The sequence below is a fragment of the Micropterus dolomieu genome, linkage group LG13 (genome assembly GCF_021292245.1).
Source record: "Micropterus dolomieu isolate WLL.071019.BEF.003 ecotype Adirondacks linkage group LG13, ASM2129224v1, whole genome shotgun sequence".
Classification (NCBI taxonomy): Eukaryota; Metazoa; Chordata; class Actinopteri; order Centrarchiformes; family Centrarchidae; genus Micropterus; species Micropterus dolomieu.
Window position 1 is genome coordinate 11,204,929 of NC_060162.1, and position 23,763 is coordinate 11,228,691.

Below are 23,763 nucleotides of genomic sequence, written 5' to 3' on the forward strand. Positions count from 1 at the left end.
GAGCTTTTAGTCTATTTCGAATATATTTCCTCACCTGCCTAGTGAAGACGCTGCTAGGCTTAGCCACCTAGGTGTTAGATTACTTGTTAGCCTGTCTCTCTGTATATCTGTCAGCCTCTTATGATCTCTCCCCCTGGTGCTCTGACTCTTTCTGTGTTTATTCTCGGGCAGTTGGGAGTGCCACCCCTGCAGGCAGCAGGTGCTCTGGGGTCCTAATGACTGTCTGCTTCCAAATGGTAATTAAGGTAGCCCCGCTGTGCCCTGGTCTTTTCCTGGTCGAGGCACAGCACAACAGAGCACAGCTAGCAGCAGATCAATTAGCACTGCCCACCTATCCGCGTGTGAGAGTGCTGTTGCCACTGTTGACGTCATCTTTTATTTTATTTTTTATTCCATTATCCCTCGTGTCATCACCGACACCACTGCTGTTTTGCCCCCAGCTCCCCTGCTGTTAGTGCTAGCCAAGATAATAAGGTGTCTGTCTGCAAATATGCTGGACTTCCCCTCCACACAGAGAGTGATGCAGCGATTGTCTAACAGTCTTTCCTAAACAGATCCTAGACGCGGACTGGCAGTCTGCGTTGTTGCTGTAGTTCTGGGAGCAAGCAATATCTTTTGCGTGTGTGTGTGTGTGTGTGTGTGTGTGTGTGTGTGTGAGAGACGAAGGATGTTTTGTGAGGCTATGGGGTAATAAGAGGCCGACCTGGGCACAATGCCCTACAAAATGGTGTGATTATGACATGCCCGTGGTACCATAATGCAGGTCAGACAATGACCTATTTAAAAAAACTCCCAAAAGGCATGGCAGGCTGCTGCTACTCAGCCAGTCTGCCCCTCTCTCTGTCCATGTGGTGTTTTTTTTTTTTTTTTTTTTTTTTTCTTCATGCTTTCCTTCCTCCATCTTTCTTATTCATATTCATTTTTTTCCTCATTGTGCTTTTGCATCTAGGATGAAAAATGCAAATATTCCGTCTTGTATTCTCAAAACAGATTTCAAGCTGTCTTATAGGTGTGGCTATTCACTCTTTCTGTTTGTCTCACTGTGTATCTGTCTGTGTTTATCTCCATGCCCTTGTCTTTGTCAGTACTCTTTCTTAATATGTCTGGTTTGTCTGCCCTGCAACAGCCTGCAGTGAGCAATGGGACCAGCCAGGGAATCACTAAGCTATTGGTTTAATGATGCCAGCTCCTACTTTACAGGGATTTACATGTCTGTGTCTCTAAACACCCTGTCCACGCACGCACGCACGCGCGCACGCGCACACACACGCATGGGTGTGATAGACACACACATACACACACAGATGTAGTGTTGGCACTGTCCTTCCCAGTCACTGATTGCATCTGTAAACTCTATAATTTCCCTTGTCAGACAGATAGCAAAGGTCAAACATACCTGCAGACATAACACATTCGTGCCCAGCATGTTGAGGTGCGGCAGAATGAGAATGTGAGAGCTTTCAAACACACACACTCACACACACAGAGGTGTATAAGTACACAGCCTTCCTGTAAGGTTTGTGTAAATGGTAAATCAAGTAAAATGGGGATCATTGCGACTAATTATATAGCTTATATCTGAGGCCTGTGTTTTTCTGGGTGGAGAGAAGACATTAAATAGCGGCATGAGTGGTTGTGACTAAATGACAATGCAGGAGGCTGGAAAATAGCACATGACTGGAGGAGAAGGAGAAGAGGAGGGGTGGGGAAGGAAAAATCAGGAAGGATGAGCAAGAGAAAGAATGGCTGTAATGGTTTCATGCAGTCATACAAACACATGTCAGGTGTTTTCTGGCTGTCTAGCATTTTTGTGGGGGAAACAAGTGCAAGCGAACAGAGTGGGAAGTGGAAGAGGAGGAGCCAGTATATTTAAATCCTGTCTGGGTTTCAAAAGTAGACCATGGACCTCTTAATCTCATCCACTTGACAAACATACACACAGGCAAGCAGACGTCTAGCTAGCCTATTTTCATGTGACCTGAATTCCCCAGTGTGGCATTTTTTTTCCCTCCCAGGCTAATCTCATTAAGCTGGGTGCAGAGCTAGAGAACAAACACACTAGGCATTCCTCACTCCTACTCGGCCTCCCTCTCCTCCTTTTGTCTCCTCTTCATCGCATTCACTTTCTCCATCAACTGTTGTGCTTCCATTCTTGCCGCCTTCTGCTGCCTCCTCTTCCTCCTACTCGGTTGTCTCCAATATCTATCCCTGCATTCTGTCTAATTATGGCCTGCCACAGTAGAACAGAGTAGAGCAGGTCTAGCTAGGCAGTGGATTTGAGCTCAGAGCCCCCTGTGCTTCCAGACACACAATCAATCCTCATTATAGCCAGCTCTCCTCCACTTGCCTATCCAGGTCTGCCTATTAAAGCTTAACACCACCGCACACCTTCCTCCGCCAGCCTGTGGAAGTCAATGCGATGCGTTATTGAGTGTGGCAAGCCTGAATCATGGTAAACGTGCAACAGACTCACAATCATGCTAATCCCCCTGCCTACTTTCAGATGCTGGTTCTGTGTACATGTGATTGTGCATATGCTGATATGTGGCTACCAAAAAGCAAGCAAAGGTATTTATAAGATAAGGACTTGTTTCCAAAGCAGGACACCAAAGATGGAATATAAAATGCTACCACATACACACGTCTCGATACAGATGGTTAGCCCAGATTAGAAGTGGAATCTCAGCTTCCAATCAGCTTGTCATTGCAGTCTCGCCTAGCTGCTGTTTTGAATCTGGTCTTAGCTGGTATTAGCAAATTCTTGGTCAAAACAGGTCATCATCACAACAATGATGTGTCATTAAAATGAATCCTTTAGGATAAGTCTAGCTGTGGAAAACATAAAGGCCTGTATTCTTTTCTATGGTCTTGTTTGTTTTTATGGTAACTTGTGGCTAAACGGATTTGAATGTTCTTTATTACATTTTCTAAGGGTTTAAATGTGTCTCATAGTGCAGGAAACAAGCCTTTGTTTATAAAGCTTTACTGATTTTATAGATTAAAGATTCAACTGGCCTGCTCGGCACTTTATTCTAATGTATTTTACAGGAATTGCAAAACTTCCAGGGGAATACACTTTTCTCATTTCAAGCCTGAAATGAGCCAGGATGTAACCTCAGAGGAAGTTGCTGATGAGTACTCTCTAAGGCGAGGCTTCCTGTAAAGCAGAAATGGTGATTGAAGTTTTGGGACCAACGGGCTCAACTGGTCAATTAAGCATTTAAAGTTACTTCTTTCTTTCACAATCCCACAATTTGACTAATTATGCAGTTGTGAAGTTATGTAATGCTTATATACTTGTTCTAGTGTTATGTTAAATGTTACAGTCTTTGATTGGTATTCAGTCCCTTTCTGAGCTACTGTCACATTATGATCAATAGTACACTGTCTGCAGGGGATCGTCTGTATGTAAGTTGATGCCCACACACTGCAGGAAAGCTACCCATCTGCGTTGAGGCAGGTATTAACAGAGTAGCCAGGCAGTCATTTAGACTAAATCTTTTAATATATTTGTCTGGTCATAGTCATGCAGGAAACATCATGTCCACTTGTGAGTGGACTTCTAATGCACAGCTGAGGGACACAGGCAAAGCGTCACCAGGAAGGCAAAAGTAAACGCTATTAATCTTGTCTTCGGATCCTATGTGTTGTGTATTCCAAAAAACTAGATGCCTTAAAATAATTTTCAATCAGACATTCATTGATTTGGGGTATGTGTACAGAAATGCCAAAAATATGTTGTATATGAAACAATGAAGTTGTAAAGTGTCCTGCTCCGTACATATCTTGGTCTCAGTTGGGGTTTTTTTTATTTATTTTTTTTAAGGGATTCAAACAAAAACTGTGTTGTCATGTGTTTATGTAAAACAAAAAAATGGATTTAAGTCTCTATATTGGTGACAGATTTACTCACATGCATAACACTTTAAATGTGACTTGGTCAGTGCTATTCCTGATAATCATACAGACTCAGGATCAGCACTGAAACAGGCTGGAGAGTCTTTGCCGTGTGTGTTACATTAGATGACATTCTACCATTGGAGTTATTTCATCAGTATACTATGGCATTAAGCTAAGCTGCTTTCAATGTTCTTGACTCCTGCATTCTCTTGGTCTGTGTTTTTGTCTCAGCTTCTTCTTAGCTTTTTCGCTCTGTTCTGCCCAACATAGATATACGGTTTAAAGAGAAGATACATCTCACGGCAAACATTCACGGTACACTTAATTAAACACTTTTTAAAATACTCTTGTAATAAATTAGACAAAATTGTATGGCATTGTCATACTTCTTTTTTTTTTTTTTTTTTTTTTTTGCTTTTTGGCAGGTGAAAAACATTTACATTTGCTTGCAGTATTTGCTTTCATTGAGATGAAGCGTGCTACTATTCATTGTTTTTGGGTTTTTTTAGATTGATTTGGAAACTGCAGCATCTAGGAATCTTATCTATAATACAATCAGTACATGATAGATTTTGCAGATCTGTACCCACAGTAGTCACACTACGGGAAATCATATATGATCTCTTGAAATGTATTCTGCAATTCATTGCTGCCTGGTTCTTATCTTTATAACGATTATTCATTTTCCCACAGTCTCTCTGCTGTTTCCTTTGTGTACCTCCATGGAGCATACCATGTGGGACGTTATCTCGTCATGGTGGCGTCTGTCTGTCTGTGCGGACACATTGTTGTGAGCGCACTAACTAAAAAACAATGCATGATAGAATCTCTGTTTGTAAACAGCAGGTTCCCGAAATAGAGCAGATGGTCTGATCAGATTTTAGAATACCTTGATGCTTAGATTTCCATATTAATGACGAGAGCGATCTTCTTGGAACTACCAAAACTCCTACGGCTAAATAAGTTAACTATTTCAAGAGCTACACTTGGTGGAACAAAGGTTAAAGGTTTCGTAGCACCAACCTACAATGTCAGCAAAACATTTTGATCTTTACAAATGTAGAAATCATTATTAAAATTTTTATAAAATCATTATAAATAATCATTTTAGCTTTCGACTTCTTAGAAGTGGATGTCCATGTCTCGAGGTTATCACGGGTCCACCCAGTTCCCAGTAACCTAGACCCAACTGGGACAAAGTCAGGCTGAATTCTAAATTATATTGAGTTTAATTTGCGCAAGGTCCTGTTACATTTCTGAAATTCTCGGTTATGTGCATTGATATGTCTAATACTTGAGTGATTCTAAGCAGACTTAACTGTGATCACATGATTCAACATAGTCCATAACAGGAGAAAAAAATGTTTCTGAAGCAAGACTTAATATGTAAATTGTGAAATGCTACTGACTGTTGGTGTTCTTCCACTGTTCAGGACAACATTTTGGATTGAGTTTTTCTCAGGTCAATTTGGACCAGGTCTCTCTTATGCAAAAGTAAATTTTTACACTTTCCCACGTGACTATAAAGACCTCAACAACTAACAATACGGCACAGAAAACATTTTTCAATATTGTAATGTAAAGACTTGGCTCTCTAGTGCTGATTTAATTTACTACAAGAGATGAATAAAAGGAAGTGTTTTTGAAGGGCATGAGAATGGTTTGGTTATCACATGACTGAATAAAACTACGACAAGCTTATGATGGACAACATATTTGTCTCACACACACAGACACTCACACTCTCTCACTTCTTGTTATAATAATAGGTCCACGGTTGGTAGGCGGATTTTGTTACTTACAGACAGGTCAAGGCTAACTCTTTTCTCCTGTTTCCAGTCTTTGTGCTAAGCTAAGCTAACCAGCTGCTGGTGGTAGCATTTGAGCTTAATTGCTTTACATTTTGATCTGACTTTGTGTGAAGAACTTTTGTAAGTAACTGATCTTGTCAGCCACTCAACACCCCTTCATCTCTCCATCGTTCCGACACCCCTCTTTTCCCATACTGTCACCCGTCACTAGTGACAGTTGTCTTTGCCCCAAGAGGAAACACACTGTGACATGACCTGTTCTGTGGCTTACAAGGTCACCTATCTATCCCTCACTAAGACCTTGCCTGACAACTTTGTTCATTCCTCCATCCTTCCTTTCATCCATCCTTCTGCCATTTCTTCCACCTTTCTGTTCCCCCCTGCTGATCAACCAATCAGGAAGCAATCGTTTAAAAACATCATTATAAGTGAAACCACTCTAGTGGGAAACCAATTAACCTTTTACCATCCTCCCTCTCCCCCCCAGGCCCAGGATCTGAATGTGATTGAGGAGGTGATCCGCATGATGCTGGAAATCATCAACTCTTGCTTGTGCAACTCTCTACACCACAACCCCAACCTGGTGTATGCGCTGCTCTACAAGAGGGAGCTCTTTGAGCAGTTTAGGATGCACCCATCCTTCCAGGACATCATGCAGAACCTGGATACGGTCAGTCTGCTTTTTTCCCTGATAGGCACCCAAATATCAGAAGTGACTTTAAGAGAAGCTTGAACCTGGGAGCACTTTACCTCATGCTGTTGGCTGATTGGTGGTAATTATTCCATAGATCAAGGTTATACAGATTTTCCCTGAATGTCCTCCTTGTCTGCAGGGGAAGGCACATATGCAGGCTGCATCATTAACATATTGTGCAGTTGGACTGTACGGCATGCTGAGAGCTCTGTGAGCTTAAGTTGTATTGATGAATTAATCAGTCCCCTTGTGTCGAGAGGCTCTGTGTCAAATATTCATTGAGAGTGTTCGGTGTATGGGAAAGAAAGGAACAGAGCAAGAGAAAGCTGTCATTCATAGCTGTATTAGTCATATAGAGGAGGAAAGGAAGCTTTGGTGTGTATGAGTATTTATGTGTGAGGGATGGAGGCTGCTGCATACATTGCCATGGGCTTTGCTGGTATCCATAAATATGAGGGGAGCACACTATCTAGAATCCCTCAGTTGTCAGTCTCCCTAAGGATATTCTCCGAAGCCTTCCCTGTGCTTGCAAATCTCTGTGTGTAAGTATGAGATTCAGGATGAGGGGCCTGCTTAGCTCCTCCAAATTAACCCTGGATGGGATGCCTTCAGAGTTAATGAAGAGATTAGTATTAGATAGATGTAGACCTGCACACATGCACACACTGCTATGTAGGCTCTGGTGTGTTTGAATTCTCTTAAGCAACCACATAATGTGAGCAGTGAAAACATTGCCTGTAGATGCATTTTTCACTGTTGGTTTGACCAAAAAAGAGCATTAAAAAGAATCTGTAATACTTAGTTTTTTAATTATCAAATATCAAACATTTCTCCAGGGAAGAACATAGCACAGAAGTGAGTGGAAACACAGTTTCCTTGATCCCTTGTTTGGGCTTAAACCCAGAAGGCATTACATAATTTGAGCTTCAGTTAAGTGCTTATTTTAAGTCGGATGAAACATGCTCAAACCCTATGGTGAACTAGTCATTTAAAATACTGTATGTATGTTCTGAGTATGTAGCCCACAGGCATATTAACCGAGCCTATGTTCCAGGGTGTAAAATTAACATTTTAAAATGTGAACATCTACCAGCCACTGACAAATAATTGTTTGAATTCACCAGCTACTCAGTAGTATCTCATTATTATATTTCTGAAGTCTGCCAGCTGTTGAATTTTTGCAGGTTTCCACACTCTGAAAGCAGAAATCAATTAGTTTTATAGTCAGTTCATCAACTTTTATTTTTAGAAACCGATCAAGCTAGCTTGTTTTGCTGTAAACAACACGTAATGTTGTTAAAAGCTTGTAACATTCACCAGTATTCTTGTTCATAGCATGATGCCACTTTGTTCTAACTTTGATCTCCATGTTGCACCCAGTGTCGTCATATAGGGTGTGGCTACTGCAGTATCAATGTGACAGCTGCTTACAGCAGGATTAGAAGAGTCAAAGAGCTTCATGACAGAACTGGGAGTTGATATCAGTGCGATCAAGATGACATGAGATCCTGTGTATTTAGGAACAGGATTTAGACTACAGCCCGGCCGACACTGGAAGTTTGAGGCAAATACATACATTGAAAAGAGTCAAGCTATCTGTTTCTACCGGTTCCCAGTCATTATGCTAAGCTAAGCTAACCGTTGCCTGGCTGTAGCTTCATATTAAACTGACAGAAATTAGAGTAGTATCCTTCTTCTAGAACAAATCTAACTCTTGGCAAGAAAGCAAGTAAGCATATTTTTGGCAAATTTGGGTTCTGTATTGTGATTGGCTGTTTCCTCTCGTGTGACCTTTTAGGTGATCGGCTTCTTCAGTCAGCGTCTGGAGCAGGCTGGAACTGACCTGTCAGTTGAGAGGGTCCAGGAGGTCATCATGAAAGGAGCCCAGGCCCTGCCCAACGACAGACTGAAGGTAAATCTGCGTTGTCAAAGGTTGTAAGGTATGGAAAGAGGAAAGAGGTATGGGATATGGATGTGGACTTGGGGAGAGGGTAAGATCGAATGAGCCATTGGGACATGAGACAAAAGGCTAAAGCCCAATTCTCATTACCATTAATGCTCATCTTCATTCCATCGCTGCTGGCCTGCTACATGCGAACATGTAATGACATTTCAAGGAGATGGGATTGGGGGGGGGCACTTCGTCATGGGCGCGTAAGATTGGGGGGAGGGGAGGCGGAGACATAAATCTGCCACCGCGCCTCGTTACCCAACACCCCCAACACTCCTGACTGGTTCACTAACCCCCGCCCTTCCTAGCGCTCCTCCATTAATCAAGGAGGAAATATGTAACCAGCGGTCTCCCCACTCTGCTCCTCGCCAGCACTGAAGCTCTTAATTGCATGTTTCATCATGTGTTTCACATTCTATACTTGGCGGCTGGCTGCAAGGCATTTGTCTCGGTAGCCGATGTTGAAGAGGGATGGTGCGTGGTCACGAGTCCATGTGCATTCTCTGTCTCGCTCTCATTCGGCAGCTTGGAACGTTAATGTGGCCATCGACCATAAAGCCGTAGAATTACACATGGAGACGTGTGGCCATGTCCTTCAGCAACAGTGCTATGCCTGTAACGCACGCTCATGCAGTCAGCTATACTTGGTATATGTGGTATATGAATGTGTGTGTGTGTTTACAGATGGCCATTTGTGCTTCAGGGTCACTGTGTTTAGACGCATAACCGTGTGCCCCTTTTTATACAGCCTTTTCAAGGCGGGAATGTTGCACCGGCCAAAAATGTTAACGATAAAAAATTTCATATCATTCAATATCGATCATCACGATAAATGTCAAATTTCTTTCAAGTTAAAGGCTGATCTTTGCTCCTGGTGAAAGTTGAAGGACCCAGATTGTAAATTGTGGTTTTGAACTATTCTTTATGGTCAGAACATGACAAACACATGATGCCAAACAGTGGATCACTTAACAAACCTGATGTAGAACATTCAAAACAATTATGATAAAATCTTTTTTTAACAAATATGCATGAGTAAAGTTAAGTAAAAAAAAATTCCGTCCCTTTCCCTTAACAAAATAAATATCTTAATAGAAAAATTAAGTGCTAATTTGTTTGTAATTCCATCCATCCATCCATCCATCCATCCATTGTCAACCGCTTATCCTGCGTACAGGGTCGCGGGTGCTGGAGACAATCCCAGCTGACATCAGGCGAAAGGCAGGGGTACACCCTGGACAGGTTGCCAGTCCATCGCAGGGCCACACATAGACAAACAACCAGTCACACTCACACCTAAGGACAATTTAGGGTCACCAATCAACCTAATCCGCATGTCTTTGGACGGTGGGAGAAAGCTGGAGCACCCGGAGAGAACCCACACAGAGACGGGGAAGAACATGAACCCGCGACCTTCTTACTGTGAGGCCACAGTGCTATCCACCGGACCACCGTGCCGCCCCTGTTTGTAATTCAAATGAATTAAATCATATATTTAACATTTATTGAACATTTGTTATATTTTTATTAATTAAAATTATATTTCAATAGCATTATTGTTTTACTGCCGTGACGTTTTGATGACAGGTTATATGTGTGACCCACCACCGTGGGGGTTTAAAATGCAGCTAGCACTGATTAGCATCAAACCAATCGCACAAACACGTTGCTTGCATGAATCTGCCATTGTTTGTATAATGTTGCATGGGATGCAGAGCAACTTTAATTTTGTTTGCAGAGTGGCATTAATGTGCACGGCTAGCAAAATCAACTCCACACTCACCTGCCATCAGTATTGTTTGGAAAGCGATATCACTGCCCTATGTGGATACCATATGCCTATGTTATGTCGCACTAGAGGCTGATGTCATTGTTACATGTTGTTCACTCTTTTGCTTCCAGAATGCTAATCGTTAATCTAAAATCATGTTGTTTGGTTCACTGTAAAAAAAAAAAAAACAAAGGTGTAATGTTTGGACTTCTTTGCAGCAGTATTGCGGGATCTCTGCTTAAAAATAGCTAATGAGTGTGCAGCCACGTGTGTCCGTCTTTGTTTTTGGCTCTCCAATATCTGAGTGCTTTCCAGCTCTACAGGGCGATGTGAAGCAAAGAGAATATCTGGACTATTTCTCCTCTGGGAGAAGTGCCCGCTGATTGATGCTCCCATCACTCAAACCAACAGCTGTCTCTCTACCTTTCGCTTCCCTTCATCTTATGAGCTCATTCTGCTCTACAGCTCCCAATGCGAAAATCCATACGTTGGATTAATGTTGTGTGGAATCGCCAATAAGTTGGTAACTCTCAGTAAAAGCTTGTGGTGTCTTAATCAGTTGTGTGTGTGCATGGTGAGTGCTTACAAAAAGAGATGTAAGAAGTCCAGTCTGAGCATGTTATTCCGCCTGGTTTTTCATTTAATAGTGAGGTTATTCTATCCTGGAGTCATTTTCATGTTTAATAGTACAGTGCATTTCAATGAACGCTGTATAAAATACCAAATGATTGATCTTACAAGTTCTGTGTTGAAATTTTAATTACTGGCTGGCTAAATTTAAAGCCCCCTCCAGCCAGTTTTAACTGCCGTTTTTGGTGAACGTTCTTTCTCAAACAGAAAATGGGGGTGTGGTTAATAGTCGGACGTATACATTACCATGACAACCAAAAACTGACCGGCTGGAGTGTTCACTAACGATATGCGGTGTTAACATCACTACACTGTAAAGTTTAGTACACTTTACTGTCTGGCAGGAGTAGCCATTACTTACCCGTGATAGAAACTAATGTGCACATATCAGCTGTTGTTAATTATACAGTCGATGGTCCTATCACGCACTGCACACGATAACTCCCACTACGTTTCACGGTGCGCTTACTTTACCGCGGGGGTGTGTGGGGGGGTACCGATGCATTGGTAAAATGGCCGTCAGTAAAATGCATGTTGCAGACTATAGATGCTTTTAACGGTAACAGCATAAACAAACGGTACTGCGCACGTGCAGGCCCAAACTTAACTTACGGCAGACTTCCGCAAGCAATCCATAACAAGTAGCTGCCAGTCGAAGAAAAGAAACTGTACTTGGCCAGACGGATTTGTGCAGTGGTGTTCATGATACTAACCATTCAATACACAGACTGGTCCGCTGTCAATGTGTTTGCGGGAGAGAGGGAGCGAATGAGAGGAGGTGCTGAGCGAATATGCTCTGCGCGCAGCTTTGCAATCAAATACAAGTTTTCCCATCTTAAATAATAAAAAAAACAGAAATCAATATGTGGCGGTCAGCGCTGATAATGTGGTGGGCCGCCACAAACAAATAAATGAATGCGAAACACTGTACTGGATATCACTCACCTTATTAGCCAGTAAACACAAACCTAGTGTTAACAAACAGAACGTAACGTTAAGTTAACATCTAGCCGGGCGCGTCACCTTGGCAACGCGTTCGATGAAAGCCTCTGTATATAAGACTGTGGCAGGTGAAAGTGCAACGCGTTTTCTGTCATCTGTCATCCAAAACCGCATGCACAAATACCATAATTAAAATGAAAGTACATTAAACCAAGAAAAAAATAAAATGAAGACCCTCTGTTAGCTAACTTTCTGCAATAACTATGCTAGCTAACTACACCCGGCTAACTACTAACTAAGTTAACTTAGCTAACTAAACTAGAAAGACAAACCGACCATCAGACACAGAAAGACATACCTACTGTAAGTTCTAAGTAAGTTACATGATAAATTGGTTAGCTAGCTCACAACGATGTTTATCGGTTTGATGCTCTGACTTAAGGAGGCGTGACGGCGTGACAGTTTTTTAAGGAGAGATGACGTATGACTTATGGAATTACTATAGTCCTCACAACCCCGTTTTAACAACTAAGCAATTCTCACAACTTTGAGTACAAAATTAAGCTATTTGGCAAACTATGTGGGTAATCAACACTGTAATGAAATGACTCAGAAAAATATGAAATATCATAGAAATGTCAAAATACACTGGAGGGGCCTTTAATCTATTTTGGCTTTCTGTCTTCCACAACCAGAAACCTTTTTGAGGACAATATCCAGAGTAGAGAAGTCTGACAGTGCTAATGTTGTAGTGAGGCTGCCACAGACTGTTAGTTTATTGATACATACATATACAGTATAGAAAATATGTTAACATTATCAAATAAACATTAGGTCAAAAATATTCCATACACAATAATTCTGTTGCTAAAATTACCTAGCAACAAGTTTTGCTTGCATTTTCAGGCAACATAATTAAGACTGCATCTATATTAAGCTGTCTAAATTTTAAAATTGTCTTTTTGTATGAAAATAATTTGCATCCATATTTGCGTGTCCAGGTTGTTTTAGTAGAGACTTGTGTCCGCAGTGAAACAAAAACAGCTAAATCTCTTCTTCGTCCTGTTTTTAGTTGAGAAACAACAAAATTGCATTACAGCCAACATGTGAGTGGGACAGACAGCTCGGCTGACCAAATACTTAGTTTATGGTGAGGATGTCGTCTGATAAAATCACATAAATACCGGTTAATGACAGCAGCTGTGCTGCATCATCAGGTATATCGACATTTAAAATGAGTGATCACAGACAAAGTTAGAGACGACAGACAGTTGTGTTAACTTTGCTGCTTCACAGTCAACTGTGACTTGGCAGAGTGCCAGCCCTTTACTCCTCTCTCTCCTGCTCCTCTCTGTGGTCACATACTGTGTTTTAATACAGCTGAATTCACAATGTAGTTGTTCTCATTTACATCATTTTCTGTGTCTATTGTGAGACTGTGGAATGGGTATGAAGTTGTGGTATAACCACTGCTCATAAATACTATATGTTAACCAGCCATTGATCCCAAGCTGCTGTGCTGCCAGAATAAAGTCACACAGGTTAATTACAACAGCTGCGCTGTGTGTTGGGCTATATTGACATTTAAAATGATCAATCACAAAGAAAGTTAGAGGTGACAGAAAGTCTTTCTAAACTTTACTGCGACACAGCCTCTGGTTCTCACCGGACAGCTTATGTCATTGTTTTGATAAAGATCTGTTTCCCCTCTACATAGTGAATCACCAAGTCAGCATTTTAAGGTTTATACACTCAGGTGACAGTTTTGGCACAAAAAACACTGTATTACTCTGGACAGAGGGTTTACTTTTACAAATTTAACCAGCTTACTGTGAACATACTCTTAGCCTTTTTGTTAATGGGTAACATTCATATTCAGGTATTGACCAAATTATTTAACTTTCAGTTGTCTGAGAAAATAATCAAAAATATTCAAAAATGCCAAGGAGAGTTCCCAGGCTATGTCTGTCCCACGCTTCAACAGATGTTGGCTGGAGGGCTGTAATGTACACTTATGCCATGTGTCAATATAAAGATAAAGAGGATGACATTTAGCTATTTTCCTTTATTTTTGCATTTCAGTTTGGACAGAGAGGTTTTCAAAAACAACTTGAAAGTACTAGTGTGGGTGCATTTCATTTTCACATATAAACAGCATTTTCACATTTATCCACTTTAGTATGGACATGGCTTAAATTTGCAGCCTTGAGTACGTTTGTTAGGAGGAGCTGGCAGTTGTAAAGTAAATAATTTTGTTTAGATTTTACTAACAGAACAGAGCCATGTTGTTTTAGGTGAGGGGAGCACTGTAGACACAAGATCACAGAACGCCTGTTTACACAAAGGACTTAAAAGCATCTACTCAAAGACGTAGACATGCAAATTAGGTCCCAACTGAAAGAAATGGTTAAAAGAAGGTGGTAAATACCCCAGGGACGACCCTCAGTGTCTCCTCACTCAATTGTCCTTCTCTCATTCTTTGTGTATGTGTGTGTTGTTTCAGGGTGTGTAAGGCTGAGTGGCTCTCATGGGCAGTGCCTGTGGAATGTGTTGTTTAGCCTGACCAGCTGAAATCTGCCTTATTGAGCAGTGATAGCTTGCAGACTCTCTGGCTCCTCAGGACGGGATGGAGGGGGGTGGGGGCCTACCAGCTGTTAATCAGTACCTGGACCTTCATAGGTCTGATGGCTAGTCAGCACTACTTTCCCACACATTCACAACACAGGGAATATGCATTTCTCACTCTAAAGCCTCTTCCAGACCGATGCAGTAACATCAGAAAAACATGTGTTTAAGATGGTGTCATTGGGTTGTGAATACATCCTGTCTTAGCAACTGATCTTTGGTGCCGGGTTTAACAAACAACTGACACAACTGAATTTTAGGGTGAACAAGGCTTTGTGTAATAATAACAGGGTTCATGTGCGGTTACTGTGGAATTATTTAAGATTATTGTAACCATATAGTAGAAGTTAACCTTAACCATAAACTTTGCTCCTGTCAATCTTCAATACTTTGATTATGTGAGTCATTAACATTTCATGCATTAACCAAATAAATAAATAAAACCTAACTGCAACTATTTTAATTCCAAGCTGATTTGTCGTTTTGTCTATAAAATGTTTATAATGTTAAGAACACTAAGAGTCTACAGCCATGCTAACAGCTCTGTGAGGCTGTATTGTAGCCACAGCAGTGCTTTGTGTTTTGACCTAAATGCTAATGTCTGCATGCTAACGTGCTCACAATGACAATGCTAACATGCTGAGGTATAGTGTTTAGCTTGATCAGCGTCTTAGCTTAGCACATTAGGATGCTAATATTTGCTAATTAGCACGTGTACAGATAAGGCTATTTGGAATGTCATTATATTTGCAAGTAAGCTAAAGTACTGGACACATTTAAACTTTGACCTGCTAGTGCTCCTGGAGAAAAGTTCAGGGGATCATCAAAGTCATAAGGATTCATTCTCCGGGGCCCATTTATGTCTATACAAAATGTCATGGCAATCCATCCAATAGTTGTTGACAGTTTAGTCTGAACCAAGGTGGCAGACAGACTGTTATAAACTCATAGATAATCAATTTTACATGGATAGAAAACAGAAAAGCAACATATCCTCCCTCACATTTGAGAAGCTGGAACTTGATATTTATCAACACATTGTGTTGAATTGGCAGCGTAAATTTAGCTGCAAGTGTGGACAGGAAATGAAGACAGTGGAGTTATCTGAAAATATTAGGATGGATTTTCTGTATCACCACTGTGTGAAACAGTGACTATTGCAAACACTTTGTTTACAATGATACAATATTTTTAAATAACAGAATTTGTACATGATAATCATTTTATCAAAAGACTAATATGTTGCGTTTTTGAAATGTAACCTTTCAATGTGTGTGTATGTACCTGCATCTAAGTGTGTTTGTGTGTGTATTTAGTTCATATTTGCTCCCTAGCCGCATTCTTCCCTGTCTGGCCGAACTCTGAAAACACAGCAGCGTGCAGAGGAGGGAAGGGAACACAGAGTCCTGAGTGTAGATATGAGGCCAGCCAGTCAGTCTGTGTTCAGGGGCGAGGGCCTGACCCGCCAGGACCCATAACTAACTGATATGAGCCCTGGCCAAGTGGGCCCAGACAGCTGCCAGACTGAGAACAAAACAGAGGAGGGGAGCAGGGAGAGGCAACAGAGAGCCAGATGAGATGTGTACAGAGAGGAAGCCACAGTATAGACAGGATTAGGTGCGGAGATAATGTTGGGGATGGGATGCAGCAGTCTGGAGATGCTCTGATTTTTTCCCAGAAAGCAACTGAGCATTGAAGGAACTTTTTCTCTGTGAGGCATGTAGTGATACCCAAGACTTGGTGCAGCACCAACTCCCTTGGTGGTTCTGTCTAATATAGGAAAAATGTTGGCCATTGTTATTCAAGGATCATTTTTATGTTTTCTCATTTTGTGCTCGTGAAAATGGTCTGATGTACATGGGGTACGGGGGAGTATACCTGCCGTTTGGGTTCATAATTTCTTCTCCAGTAGGCACTTGTCTCAGTGAGCTCTCATTTGGATATAAGATGTCTGTTTTAGTGGCACAAGGTGCATTCATTATTTTTCAGTCTCCTGACAGCTTGTATGACTATGTACTGCCTGCTATACTGATGTGATGTCGCACTAACAGCTCATCACATCATTAAAGGAATAGTTTGACATTTTGGGAAACACACTTATTCGCTTTCTTGCTTAGAGTTAGATGAGAAGATCAATACGACTCTCTTATCTGTACTCTAAATGTGGAGCAGGAGACGATAAGGTCAGCTTAGCTTATCATAAAGACTGGAAACACGGGGGAACCGCTAGCCATAGGGTTGATGTGCAGAAATTTTTAATAGCTGGGATATATAACATGTTAGTGAGCTTTAGAGGTGCTGGTAGGTAGATTTTGTTATCTTTGGACACAGCCAGTCTAGCCATTTCCTCCTGTCTCCACCCTTTATGCTAAGCTAAGCTAACAGGCTGCTGGCTGTAGCTTCATATTTAACATACAGACACGAGAGTGGTATCAATCTTCTCATCTAACTCTGGCCAAGAAAAACAAATCTGCGCATTTCCCAAAACACAGTTAGAAATAATGTGATTTTTGATGTTTCTTTATCTCACAGTAACCCTTCCGTGACACAATAAAACAAAGAGGCCTGAGAGAAGAACACACTTGATTTTAAGAAAAACATTTGAAAGGAATGCTCTGCCTCTTTTGTTTTATTAGGCCACTCATACCTGCATTTACAAAGGCACAAATGTATGAAGTAGTTGTGGACCATTTCTGTGCTCATACCTCTGAGGGTTTTTTTCTTGTCACTGTGCTGTGAGTGGCCTATGTCTGTCTCTAAACATGTTCTTACATAGACAATAACTTAAAAGCAACACATGACAGTTACTGCTTACACCACATTTCCTCATATGAATGATCTGCTTAGTTTTTGGAGCACTGTTCAATATATTTGCAAATTAATGAGGGTAACTTTTGATTCCACAATGCTTAAACATAGAAACAATACCACACATGTGTTTGAAAGTGTGTTGATATAGCAGTATTTGCTGATTAATGTCTCAATTATCTTATTGCCATAATTAGCATAACTGGTTATGTTTCATTTATCAAGAGGCATGGCAGGGCATTAATCAATTCGCCTGCCTCCTGTTTTGGTTTGTTTGTGCTCATGAGTCAACGAAGCAGCTGAATAAAAGCTAAATAATTTCAACCTTTAGATTAAAATTTATACTACATCCTCTGTGCTTGCCACTAAAAGTGAGCCTGGGTTGAGTAACTGTCACTGTCAGTCATATGAACAATTGATGAGTTGGTCAGCTTGTCTACGAGACAGTCACCTATACACAAATACCAGCCAGATAATACAGCTCCTGCATTGTGTCTAGCCATCACAATGGCGGTGGTGTGTGTGGTCTAGCCTCAGTAGCCTGGCATATGTCCTGTGACCCCGTAGCCCCTCTGTCTGTGTCATTATGATACCGATAGTGTGGCAGTGAATAGAGCCAACCTGGGCTCAATAGACCAGACTGGGACCATCACAAAAAGGCCCCCAGCATCTGTCTTTCAGCGCAGACTGATTACAGTCTGTGTGTGTGCACATACATGCATGTGTAGACAGGAGGATATAATGAGGTACCCCTGTATTATTGATGCTCTTCTTTTGTTACATATCTGCTGTTAGGTGGGTTTGCTTCTAGTAGCTTTGTAAAAAGACGTGGACATTCAGTATTTCTTAGGCAGACACTTAGAGAGGAGCTTAATAGCTGCTAAAACAGGAGATTGTGTCCCTTTTCAAGCACTAATGTCCAAGAAAATTACCATTCTCTGATTCCAGCTTCTCAAATGTCAGGATTTTCTGTTTTATATCCTTGTAAACAGAAGTTTTATATAATTTGAAGAAGTAACTGTTGGCTGTCGGGAATTATAATGGTCAATCGAGAAAATAATCTGAAGATCCATCAGTAATGAGAAGAATCGTTAGTTGCAGCCCTGGTGTCAAACACACCTTACAAATCAAATTTTGGATTCATGTTTGCTAAAATGTCAAGTTAAGCTCAATGTGCTAAAATGGGTTTATGGGTTCATATGCAAAAGATAGTATACAGGCCATATGTTGGTCGTTTTTTTCCCCCTTGGATATAATCAATATTGAGGCCCTACGGTATAAATTGATAACCTCTCCCCGTCCAGCTCAACAAGCCATGTCAAGACAAGCTGAAGCTTGAAGAGTCTAGTGGCTATTACCAAGTAATCAGGTTACTCAGGACATCCCCACGTGTTTGAACAATACGGTCCAGATTTCTGACACACTGCTCTGTAAAATTACACCCCTATGTTTTATTTCACTTTTTTACATTACGGTTTGTTCTTTATGTATTTACTTGTTGTGTATTGAAGTCAGACAAGTCAACCCCTTTCTGTAACTGAGCCATTTTCTCAATTATCTCTGGGAAGTTTCTGAACAGACCATGACAGTTAGGCTGCTTTATTTACCAAACAGTAGCTGCTGATATCCAGTCGCCTGCTGGGGTCAGGAGGTGAAGTTGGCCCATTAGCCAGCCCTTTAACAGGTCAGTGGTCGGACCACAGAGTGATACCTGTCCCGCAGCTGTAAGCAATTTTACTTCACAGATGGATGGAATTACATCTGCCAACAAGCTACTGTACCTGATGAGGAGTGATTACTGAGAGGCCTGAACAAGTTAACCTACCTGTGTAGCAGCACCTCTGTCCATGTGAGAGATGTCACTCCGTTGGTCACAGAACTTTTAGATCCAATGTGATTGAAGGTGTATTTTTACTGTTTACCCAGCAATTGGTACAACAATCAAGAACAGGGCTGGACTGGGAATGAAAAATGGTCTAGGACTTATTGACTTAGACCAGCCCACTGAAATCCCACACCCCATATATTTATTATATAATTCATAGTCAGTGACTTGTGGTCTACAATTGATACATCACAGGAGGCAAAACTCAGGTTTAAATAAAACATTTTTCTTTCCCATTCCTTGCGCATCTTCACAATCTTCTTTCTCTTTTTGTGTGAACAGAAGTTTCCGGAGCTCAAGTTTAAGTATGTGGAGGAAGACCAGCCCGAGGATTTCTTCATCCCCTACGTCTGGTCCCTGGTCTTCAACTCTGGAGTCGGCCTCCACTGGAGCCCGCATGGCATCGAGCTGTTCAGCATGGACTCAGGCTGAAAGACCTGCTGCAGCAGAATGCGTGTGTCTTCATCCCCGTTCAGTATGGGGGGGAAAAGACTGATGGCATGTGTGTGTGTCTGTGTTTGGGCGGGGGTGTGTGCATTGCCCTTTATAGTATGTGCACGCTGCTTTGAAAGTGCCTCGACCTTGTACAGAATGGTGTTTGTTTTTTCTTTTCATGCGGCACAACCTCTTCCCCCCTCATATCATAATAACTCCTCTGCTTCGACACTGTGAAGCGAACAGTTCACACAGTAGCGCCCACTCATGTACAGTCAGTCCTGTTAGGGAATTACCTATTTAACATTTGAGCAGCTCCACCTGGTTCCACAGCACATGCCGAGTTGCATCTCTTCTGCAAAGCAATTCATTATAGTGAGGAGCTCAGGACACTGGCGATGGATAATCCTGCGGGGGTTTTTTCTTGCTTATAAAGAAAGGTCAATTAAAACACATGCACCTAAGTGTTACACAGCTCTGGTAAATGTTAATTTACAGCTGCACTGAATGCTAAGAAATAGTACCAACTTAATATTCAAGAAAGGCCACGTCTTGGAAGACACAGCATTCATCTCATAAATAACTCTTATATGATATAAAACTTTACGTGTGATTATCTCACAAATTAGTTTTATTTTGACCAACATTGTCCTGTGAATACAGTGGGTTTGTATAAAAGGGGTTTGTGAAATAAACTAAGGCCAGAAAAAGAGACAGAAAGTTTTGTTGTTTTCAGATTTGAGTCCACCAGTGTTGCTTGGTGGCCACCCCCAATAACCCACTTTGAATTACAGTTTAATTAATGCTTAATTTCAGTCCCTGGATAATATTAGCAGTCCACATCGCTGTGATGCTTCCAGCCCATTTATTTGACTTTACCCTGTCTTTGTCGTTTCCATTTTTTCCTGATGGTAACCCAAGGCAAGTACTTAAACTAGGACAAGTCATTAAACCTCCTGTCCTGTTGTGCATAATTACATTTGTCTCTTTTGATTTGTCAATTTATTTGCATGTTTAACTAGAAACTTTGTGTTAAATTATTTATTTTCATGTATGTTGTTTTTTAATATATATTCAGCCCCCCAAAGTGTAAACGTTAGTAGTACTGAAATGACTACTACTAGTGAAAGAAAAATGGTGGTAGTTCACTTTGATTCTTCCCAGGTGGAAAACTGGCTTTATATTAGTACATATTATATGACAATAGCTGTCATTACATTGAAAATAGGAGTTTAAATAAAAATATGATATCAAAGCGACCAAAGTGTTACATGGTTGGTTATTAAGCAAGGTGAAATACTGTACCATTCAGACAAGAACATAAACATAAAGGGGAATATATTTGATTTCCTCTGTCGATTGTCTACCTCTGCTCCCTGTTGAACTGAAGCAAACACACCCTCTGTCTCACACTGCACATTCATATGAACCTTGATATAGACAGAGCATAAACCTGTAAAGTAAAGTAGACAATTTTACATTAAATGCTCCTAAAACTGTGCCATTGATGCAAAAAATAGTCCTATGTGATAAAAGGAATTGTTATAGGTTATCTGGAAGAAATCGACATTAATTTTTGCAGCACAAGACAATTGTTACTTTTCACAGGTACAGTTGGTAGAACAGAGTTTGTACATGTGGCTCAATTTTTTTCTTTGTGTACTTCATCAGTGCTTCCTTGGCTCATTTCAACGGCAGTTTTTCTTAAATCTGTGCAGCCAAAACCCCCAACCGTCACATGCTGTTTATATCTCCAACACAAAATATTAATAAACTTTAGCACTGTATGTGTCTCTCATGTCTCATTGTTGCCTGTTGTGGTCATAGATGCAGGAGCAGCAGAAACAGAGTTATGAAACTACTTCGGGTTGGAAAGGTTTATGGCACAATGGCACCCACTGTGTCGCTTGAGCTCCCACTTCCCAAGGGAATTTCATGCCTTTCGTCTCCATTGTATTGATTTTCATGCCTGAAATTCTCTCATTCTCAAGGACAGTATAATGGATGTAATTTGATGTAAAGAATGGCCCATTTTCAACACGGGGTCGTTGATAGGTTACAGCTCGAGGACAAACCATCCAGAATGACGCTTTCTTTCTCTCTCTGCACCGACTCTCACCTGTTTCCAGCTCAATTATCCCAGTGCCAGATGGGTGAGGAGAGGTTTTCATAAAGTGACATGGCCCTCCTTGTTCCTTCATGGAGTGGGGGGGTCACCTTACCATGGGCTCCTGTTTCAGGTGACAGCAGGAAGATGGATGGAGCATGGGATTCTGGGATGGGTAGTTTTTCTTTTAGAGGCTGATGTATTTTCCTCAAGGTCTAGGTGAGATTGCCTTTCAGTCTACTGATGCAGAGGTCATACCCAGATCAACATCTATTGAGTGATGTAAAAAGTAGGGCAATGGAGACCAGTTTGCTGAAGTAGCTCTGTACTAAGCATGGGTTGCCCCTAGTGACATAGAACTCATTAATATGACAGATCACCACTGTAACGATGGAAGGTCGTTAGGCTCAACGGTTTTAAGATTAGGTCATAGCAAGGGGAAGCTCGCTCACAGCATTGAGCACTGAGAGTTAGTATAAAAATAAATACAAACATTAGCTAACACTCTGTTTCACTTACTGACATTCCTCCCTACAAATCCTTAGTGAAATAAAAAGTCTAAATGGGCTGGACTGTGAATGGAAAAACAAGCATAATTCACAAAGAGATATAAAGAAGAGACAGACCATACAGCATAATTGTCTGGATGTCTGCAAGATAGCAGCTACAGAAAGTGTACTTACATACTTTAAAAGTCGCATACATTTACTGTAGCTTATCTCGTCTTAATATTTCATGCTGGAACATTTTTCTGTTTTTTAATTATCAAATTACTTTGCTCAAATTCTTTCTAGGTCGCCACTCATTGACCTTTTTACATGGAGCTGCTTAACATATCATAAGATAGAAGCTGTCTAAGTCAAGAAATAAAGAAGCTGAGCTAAGAAGAAATGTAAGAGGTGATTTTTTTTTTTAGCCACGCTAGCAGTGTGGCTTTAGGGATAACAATTCAGGATGTACCCTGACTTTACATATAGCAGCACCAGCAGGTCAGAGTTTTCACTTACCTTGGAAAATATCTCAATATCTGCTCAATGGATTGGCACAAAATGTGTTTAAGACATTCATGGTTCCCAGAAGATGTATCTTAAAACTTTTGGTGATCCTTTCTTTTAGCGCCATCATTAGGTTGACATTTATGGTTTTGAGTGAAACTATTGGATTGATTGCAATGAAACTTGGTACAGACATTCAGGTCCCCATAAGGATGAACTGTAACAACTTTGGAGAATCTCTGACCAAAGCCATTGTCAGGTCATATTATTTTGTCAATACTTACAAAACTAATGACTTTCTCATCAGCCTCATTTGCACTTGTGTGTTTAGTGCTAATGTTAACATCACATGCTAGAGAGCTAAACTAAGATGGGAAAGATTTTTGTGAACGTGTTAGCATGCTGTTAGCAATTAGGTCAAAGTTCGTGATAAAAATACAAAAGACCAACAATCATTCCCCAAAACTGAAAAAACATTTTTGCTTTAAGAGTAATGGGGCCATATTTTGTATTTTTTGCAAGGCTGATATTTTTGCCAGAGGGTACTTAAGAGGAACATTTGTAGAAGAGTATCAAGATGGAAAGGATTCATTCTCTGGGGGGTATGAATATGCTCATTTCATTTGATGGCAATCCACCAAGTACATTTGGATGTTTCTTGTGTATGAGTAGATATTCTGACATGGCGGTGAAGCCAGGGGGATCTTTAAGAGGTCACCAAAAACCCTGATATCATTCTCATATGATCCGTAAGCATCCAAACCACATTTAAAAGCAATCTCACCATTACATTATGTTGGATAGATAAAGAGACTGTCTGACATTGCTATCACCATTTGGCCTTGGCATGCTTGTATGTAGCCCAATTACACATATGCAGATCTTCAAAATTGTTTCACACTAATGGCCTATAAAGAGAACTGGGTCACTGAGGCCTGCAGCTGCTTGAAATAAAATGTCACAAATCTAATCCCTGAACAAAACCAAAGTAAAGGAATATTAATGAAAATGACCTGTTTTCTGCAGGGTAAAGACTGTGAAACACCACCTGATAGACATGAAAAGATATTTTAACAAAGAAATACCTTGAATAAGAGAAAACCTCATACAAAAAAGCTGATGAAGAAAGAAAAGATATTCATGCCCTCTCAGGCAGCCACTTCAGTGCACTTGTTGTTTGTGACTACATATAAATTTTTTGTACATACA

General features: G+C 40.8%; 1 protein-coding gene across 1 annotated transcript in view; it reads left to right on the top strand.

The window, feature by feature from the left end:
* The window catches only part of dym (dymeclin), a 54,011-nt gene extending 32,772 nt beyond the window's left edge, over positions 1-21,239 (top strand). Inside the window, exons 15-17 of the mRNA XM_046066606.1 lie at positions 6,199-6,381; positions 8,204-8,317; positions 19,300-21,239. Coding sequence (XP_045922562.1) covers positions 6,199-6,381; positions 8,204-8,317; positions 19,300-19,449 — 447 coding nt within the window. The 3' untranslated portion in view covers positions 19,450-21,239. The remainder of the gene's footprint in view (positions 1-6,198; positions 6,382-8,203; positions 8,318-19,299) is intronic.
* The last annotated feature ends 2,524 nt before the right edge of the window (positions 21,240-23,763 follow it).